Below are 7,322 nucleotides of genomic sequence, written 5' to 3'. Positions count from 1 at the left end.
CTCATCATACACACACACAAGTGCTCACTGCTGCCTGTCACATGCACCTGATCACACACACATGTGCTCACCATTCCCCATCACATTACCTGATCACACACGTACACATGCTCACCACTGCCCATCACATGCACCTGATCACACATGTACACACACGTGCTCACCACTGCCCGTCACATGCACCTGATCACACATGTACACACACACACACGTGCTCACTGCTTCCTGTCACATGCACCTGATCACACACGTACACACACGTGCTCACCACTGCCCAACACATGCACCTGATCACACATGTACACACACACACGTGCTCACTGCTTCCTGTCACATGCACCTGATCACACGAGAGCTCACCGCTGCCCGTCACACCACCTGATCACACGTGCACACATACATGAGTGCTCACCACTTCCTGACACACACCTGATCAACACACACGTGCTCACCGCTGCCTGTCACATGCTCCTGATCACACACATGCTCACTGCTGCCTGTCACACGCACCTCATCACACACACGAGTGCTCACCGCAGCCTGACACACGCACCTGATCACACACACACACACACACGAGTGCTCATCGCTGCCTGTCACTTGCACCTGATCACACAGATACACACACGTGCTCACCGCTGCCTGTCACATCACCTGATCACACACGTACACATGCTCACCGCTGCCCATCACATGCACCTCATCACACACACACACACACACACACGAGTGCTCACCGCAGCCTGACACACGCGCCTGATCATACATGTATATACATGTGCTCACCCCTGGCCATCACATGCACCTCATCACACACACAAGTGCTCACTGCTGCCCGTCATATGCACCTGATCACACATGTGCACATAGATACACACAAGTGCTCACCAGTGGGATCATATTCATGATCGCACATGTGTCCTCATGGCTGGCCGGTCCCACACACCTCACCCCTGGCTGTTGCCCCTGCAGACGGCCGTCGAGGAGTGGGTACAGTCCTATAAAGAGGACAGGGAGCTGGCCTTGCTGGACCTCATCAGCTTCTTCGTCCAGTGCTGTGGCTGTGAAGGTGAGCCCTGCTCCTGGACACTCGTGGGCATCCCCACACGTGGGCCCGCTCGGCTTGCCTTTCCTGCCCAAATGTGGTTGTAAGAGACTGGGCGGGCTGGGGCTTTTCCAGAGGCTGGTTTAGTGTAGATCGGAGACTTGCTTTTTCTGTGAGTACCATTATCTCAGAGCGAAGGGTGATTGTCCCCCCAAGGTAAGATCCGTCCACGTCCTGACCCCAGGACCTCAGGATGTGACCTTGTTGAGAAGAAGGACCTTTGCAGTTGTGAGTAGTAAGATAGTCCTTAGGGTGGTCCTAGTCCCGCAAGACTTGGTCCTTGTAAGAGGAGGGACGCAGGGGCACCTGGGTGGCTCAGTTAAGTGTGTCACTCTTGGTTTCAGCTCAGGTCATGCTCTTAGGCTTGGATTGAGCCCTGAGTCAGGCTCTGTGCTCAGCGGGGAGTCTGCTTGAGATCCTCTCTCTCTCCTTCTCCTTCTGCCCCCTTCCACTCATGCGCTCTCTCTCTCTCTCTAAAATACATAAATAAAATCTTAAAAAAAAGGAGAAGGGGAGAGATGCGGACACAGAGGAGAAGCCACATGAGGACGGAGGCAGAGACAGGAGGGATGCGGCCACAAGCCTAGGGACACCTGGAGCCCCGGAAGCTGGAAGAAGCAGGGAGGAGCCTCCCCTGGAGCCTCGGCTCTTTCCAAGTTGGGGGTTGCTGTGGGTGGGCTCTAGCGGAGGGCCACGCTGTGGTCCGTGACAGTTCTCTGTCTTCCTGCCTGGCGCCCATGTTGCGGCTCACACAGGATGCTGGCCAGTGAGCTGCTTTCACAGGAGCCTCAGGGCGCCGGACGGGACACGTGTGGGGTCGTCACACCCTCCCTCCTGGGGCTCCGGTCAGCACAGCATGTCAGCGGGGCCCAGGGCAGCTGGGCCGTCAGCCTCCACACGGGGACCTCCGGGTGCTGATGAACAGCGCAGGTTATGCTGCAAGAATGCCGGAAGCCGAAGCTCTTCTAGCTGTGTTCAAGGGGGCAGTTAAACACACAGAGCGTGAAAATTACTCGGTCCTGCCCAGCAGGGAACACTGACCCTTGCTGCCATGTAGAGGACTTTGAACACATGGTGCTTAGGGAGAGATGCAGGCACCTCAGCCCACGCTGGCTGACCCCATGTGCACGAAATGTCCGGAGCGGGCATGTCCACAGATGGACGGCGTCTCAGCGGTTCTTGGGGCCAGGGAAATGATAGGGGACCAGCACTGTGGGGGGGTGGGGGCTTCCTACAGTGGGCTGTAGTGATGGGTGACCGCGGTGAATGCACGCACTGCTGAGGTTCGTACTACGAGTCCGTTGTTCGCTATGCACATTCCATCTCCATCAGTCGTCATCACCAGCGGACAACCGGGGGCCTCGTCCTCCCTCCGGAACCTGACGCAGGGGCTGTGGGGCCTGGACCCGCCTGTCGAGAAGCCCCCGCGGCATCTGGCTGGGCGCCCTGAGGGTGCCTCGTGAAAGCCCCGTGGCTTCACACACGCATTCACACTGTTGTGCGGGGGCCACAGCACCTGTAGAGCGCAGCCAGTGAGGCTAGATGCAGTGGCTTCGCCGCCTCTCTCAAGGACGAGGCGGTGTCCCCTAGGAGGAGGGTCGGCTTGAACCACGCTTCCTCCTTTCTCTCGCAGGGATGGTGACGGCCGAGCTGTACCGGAGCAACCAAGGCCAGAACGTGGTGCACAAAATGACCGAGAAGTTTGACCAGGTGGGGCGGGCTCCGCGCTCTCTGTGAGCCTGGGACCTGAGGTCACGGGAGCTTCCTCCTGAGCGGTGCTACCCTGGCCCCCCCGGGCATGCGTGCTTGCGATCAGGGCTGGGGGTGGAAAGAGCTGAGGTATCCCCATTTCCTGGGGAGGCGCCGTCCTCCTCTGCTTCCCTGGGAGAAGCGGGCCTTTTGGGGCTCCGTGTTACTTTATAAAGACTAACGTGAACCGTAAATATGGGACATTCTGTCACGTATGGAGAAAATACGGCTATGAAATGGTACTCACGTGGCCGTCGTCCAGAGGAAGAAACAGAGCGAGGCCAGCAGGTCCCCAGACGCGCCCTGTGCCCGTCCGGACCACCTCCCCGCGGTGACAGGAGTATGTCCCTGAACTTGGTGCTCACAGTATTTCGGCACTGTGGCTTTGCTGCGCATGGGCACCCATGCATGCAGCCCCGCTCTGCCCGGCTTCCAGCTCCGTGCCCGGGAGACACCAGTGCTCAGCGTGGCGTCTCTGAGGCTCCGTCACACAGACACACAATTTAAGAAGTTATATACACGTGAATAACGTTGAGTAAACGTCTGTGTCATGGCTGTGGAATGTTCCATCGCATGCATGTGCGTGGTTCATGTCCCCATTCTGCTTCTGTTGGCATTCGGGTTGGTTTTGAGTTTTTTCTCTGTGTGGCTGTGGATGTGCGTGTCCGTGGGTCCTGCTGTCCGTGTTCCCGTGTTTGCGTGTAATGAATGTATGCACGTTTGACTTTGTGGTGTGAGGCCAGCTTGTTTTCATGGCATCTCCACGTGTGCGTTAGGCTGCGTGGCTCCTCATCCCCGTCAGTGTTGGCTGCCGGATAGTTTTTGCCAGTCTCGTAGTTGTATGCATGGTTCAGTTCCCCGGACTGTTAGTGAGCTCAAGCACCTCCTTGCATTTAAAGACGATTTTCTCTTGTTTAACACGTTGTTTTCATTGTGGAAAAATACACCCAGCATACAATTTGCCGTCTTAACCATTTCAAGTGCATAGCTCAGTGGCATTGGGTGCATTCACACTGTTGTGCGACCATCCCCACCATCCATCTCCAGAACTTTCCTTCATCCCAACTTGAAATCAGACACTATCTCCCGGTCCCCCAACCCTGGTCCCTGGCCCCACCATCTACTCTCTGTCTCTGTGGATGGGACTCTTCTAGGGACCCCGTGTACGTGCAGTCTCACAGGATTTGTCCTGTGTTTGGCTCATGTCCTCAAGCTCCATCCACGTCCTAGCAGGCATAGGAATATCCTTCCTTTTCAAGGCTGCGTCATGTTCCACTGTATGTGAACTCATCCTTTCAGCGAACAGACGTAATATCTACAAAGTTTCTCACATCTTAAAATACTTAGAAAGTGTCTTCAGAAAGTCTTGTGAATCAAGTCCGTGAACGGTAACTGTTTTCTTTTAACTTTTTATTTGGAGCAACGTCAAATGTAAGAAAAGGGGAAGAATACATAAACTTCACCTGTGTTCAGCAACTAATGCTCTGCCGTCTTCAGCTTATCCCCCATGTGTGCACGTGTGTCTCTGTGCTGTGCATGCATACGCGTGTGCACTGTGCACGTGAGCGAGCAAATGCATGTGTGTGTGCCGTCTTCAGCTTATCCCCCATGCATGTGCATGTGCCTCTGTGCCGTGCATGCACACGCGTGTGCACTGTGCATGTGAGCGAATGCACGTGGGTGTGTGCCGTCTTCAGCTTATCCCCATGCGTGCACATGTGCCTCTGTGTTGTCCATGCACACGTGTGTGCACTGCACATGAGCGAGTGCACGTGTGTATTCCATCTTCAGCTTATCCCCCATGCGTGCACATGTACCTCTGTGCTGTGCATGCACACGCGTGTGGTGTGCATGTGAGCGAGTGCACCTGTGTATTCCATCTTCAGCTTATCCCCCATGCGTGTGCCTATGCCTCTGTGCTGTGCATGCACACGTGTGTGCACTGCACGTGAGCAAGCAAATGCACGTGTGTGCGCTGTCTTCACCTTATCCCCCATGCATGTGCCTCTGTGGTGTGAATGCACACACGTGTGCACTGCACGTGAGCGAGCAGATGCACGTGTGCACGTGCGAGTGTGTGTGTGCAGGTCCATGCATATGCACAGGTGTGTTTGCCGCTGTGTGTGTTCACCAGAACTGCCCGTAAGGGGGCTGCAGACTGAATTGGGCCCTGTGTCCTCGTGTGTGGCCGTGAGGGCTCCTGTGTGACCGTGGTCCTGTCCTCACTCTCGGGCACTCTAAGTCGCTGGAGGACAACATCTGTGTGAAGGGTCTGCACACATTACCATGCCTGTCTCAGGAATGTCCTTCACGTTTGTTTCTGTCCCGTTCAGGGTCCAGCTAAGGTCCCCACACGACATTTAGCCATCTGTGCCCGGGCTCCCTTGAAGCCCACAAGTTTGGCACTTTGGAGAGCCCAGGCCCGTAATTGAGGAGGATGCCCCTACTTGCTTCCAGCCTCTGTGTCCCCGAAATTAGCTCCTTCCTTGGGGTCACTCAGCGTGTCCCTGACTCAGTTGGGCCTCTTTCCTCAGAGAGCTCCCGTCACCAGATTGGGGTCCCGTTCGGTCTCCCCCCACCTCTGAAGCAGCAGTGGGGGCTTTGCCTGCCCCTCAGCCTGTGTGCCTCACGGGAGACCCTGCGCTTCCCAAAGAGCAGGCCCCTGGACACGGTGTAGGGAAATGCCATATTGTGCAGGGCCCGCAGCGGGCAGGGTGACACGCACAGCCACAGCACTGGCCGTATGGAGACGTGGCTGGTGAGCAGGAGAGGCTCCAGCGCTCCTGGGTCCTCTGTGCAGAGTGGCGTCTCCCCATGCTGGCTTCCAGAGATGACACAGTGCATGCTCTCAGTGCCAGCCGAGTACACGGAGTGGCTGAGCGCCACAGACGCAGTCCGTCCACACCGCTCCCGAGGACACTGACGCGAAGGTGGACGTGGACTGCTGTTGTGGAGACAGGCTGTGCATGCTGTCGGCTGCTCAGAGCCGTTCTCCCCTCACCCACGGGCTTCAGCCTCCAGGGGGGATGCAGCCCAGCTCCCAGCACCCCGCGCTGCATGGGCCTGTCCTGCCGGGATGCGCTGCAGCCGGGGACGCTGGACTTGACCGGCACGTCTCGTCTGTCCTTGCAGGAGACTGGGCTGTACTACAAGAAGTTTCTGGCCTACCCCTGGATCCTGACCATCATGTGGCCAGAGAAACTGGTAACACACATTCCACTGTTTAAAAATGGGGTGGTTCTGTGTGGCTTCCCGGGACGCCCGAGGCTGACGGAGCCCCGGGTGGTTCCCGTGGAGTTCCCAGCACGGGGTGGGCGCCCTGATCACCGACGAGGGACTGCGGCCGTGTGCCCGGCTCCCACGGGAGCCGCCTGAGCTGGCCCTGCGGACGGGGTCCTGCCGGCACAATGCACGCAGACCTCACTCTATCCGGACTGCGGCGAGGGGGGCTCGGGCTGACCCGACCCCGTCCTGTCCACACTGAGTGCAGTAGAGCCTCCGAGTCTTGTCCACAATGCGACAGGACCTGACTGTGCTCAGTCCACACTGAGTGCACTTAGGTCCCATGGCGTGTTGCTTTAAATGACAAGGTGAAGCCAGACTCTGTGCGCGGTGGGACAGTCAGACCTGACCTGTTCTGCAAAAGTGAGTTCATCCAGTGAGTTCTGTCCACACTGGGACAATTTGACCAGAGCGAGTTCGTCTACACTGGCACGTTTAGACCGGACAGTGTTCTTTCTACTTTGTGTCATGGAAACTGACTCTTCTGTCTACACTGGCACATTTAGACTGGATCATGTTCTGTCTACATTGTGTCATGGAGTCCTGACGTGTACTGTCTACACTGGCTCATTTAGATCTGATCATGTTTTGTCTACACCGTGTAATGGAGTCCTGACGTGTTCTGTCTACACTGGCACGTTTAGACCTGACAGTGTTCTTTCTACTCTGTGTCATGGAGCCCTGACTGTGTTCCGTCTACACTGGCACATTTAGACTTGATCATGTTCTGTCTACACTGGGACATTTAGACCAGAGTGTGTTCTGTCTACACTGGCACGTTTAGACCTGAAAGTGTTCTTTCTACTCTGTGTCATGGAAACTGACTCTTCTCTCTACACTGGCACATTTAGATCTCATCATGCTCTGTCTACACTGGGAAGTTTAGACCTGACAATGTTCTGTCTACGCTGTGTCATGGAGCCCCCTGACTGTGTTCTGTCTACACTGGCACATTTAGACCTGATCATGTTTTGTCTACACTGTGTCATGGAGACCTGACTGTTTTGTCTACCCTGATCATGTTCCGTCTGCACTGGCATATGGAGACCTGATCATGTTTTGTCTACGCTGTGTCTTGAAGATCTGACTTTATTCTGTCTACACTGGCATATGGAGACCTGATCATGTTTTGTCTATGCTGTGTCATGAAGCCCTGACTGTTCCATCTACACTGGCACATTTAGAC

The 7,322-nt window shown here is 55.8% G+C and overlaps 1 protein-coding gene across 3 annotated transcripts; it reads left to right on the top strand.

Annotated features, from left to right (window-relative positions):
• Positions 1-348: 348 nt before the first annotated feature.
• LOC145719996 (cohesin subunit SA-2-like) lies at positions 349-7,144 on the top strand. Of its 3 annotated transcripts, none has more exons than XM_081811632.1 (3): positions 349-1,069; positions 2,739-2,815; positions 5,987-7,144. In XM_081811632.1, exons 1-3 carry the CDS (start codon positions 925-927, stop codon positions 6,227-6,229), a joined length of 465 nt encoding a protein of 154 aa, XP_081667758.1. In that variant the 5' UTR covers positions 349-924; the 3' UTR covers positions 6,230-7,144. The 3 variants fall into 3 exon arrangements, 2 of the variants coding, with proteins under 2 accessions (XP_081667758.1, XP_081667759.1); XR_014142737.1 differs by having other exon boundaries at positions 357-1,069; positions 2,739-3,194; XM_081811633.1 differs by lacking the exon at positions 5,987-7,144 and having other exon boundaries at positions 556-1,069; positions 2,739-3,428.
• The last annotated feature ends 178 nt before the right edge of the window (positions 7,145-7,322 follow it).

The sequence above is a fragment of the Leptonychotes weddellii genome, unplaced genomic scaffold, assembly GCF_054177405.1.
Source record: "Leptonychotes weddellii isolate Sample4059 unplaced genomic scaffold, ASM5417740v2 HiC_scaffold_9012, whole genome shotgun sequence".
Taxonomy (NCBI): Eukaryota; Metazoa; Chordata; class Mammalia; order Carnivora; family Phocidae; genus Leptonychotes; species Leptonychotes weddellii.
Note: the sequence above shows the minus strand (reverse complement) of the source record. Positions and strands in the feature narration are given on the sequence as shown.

What these genes read in the sequence shown, in the direction of transcription:
- LOC145719996 (XM_081811632.1), top strand. Translation starts at nt 925, where the DNA reads ATGGCTGGCCGGTCCCACACACCTCACCCCTGGCTGTTGCCCCTGCAG. An exon ending in CCAGTGCTGTGGCTGTGAAG is followed by an intron (nt 1,070 to 2,738) that starts GTGAGCCCTGCT and finishes TTTCTCTCGCAG; the next exon opens with GGATGGTGACGGCCGAGCTG. An exon ending in TGACCGAGAAGTTTGACCAG is followed by an intron (nt 2,816 to 5,986) that starts GTGGGGCGGGCT and finishes CTGTCCTTGCAG; the next exon opens with GAGACTGGGCTGTACTACAA.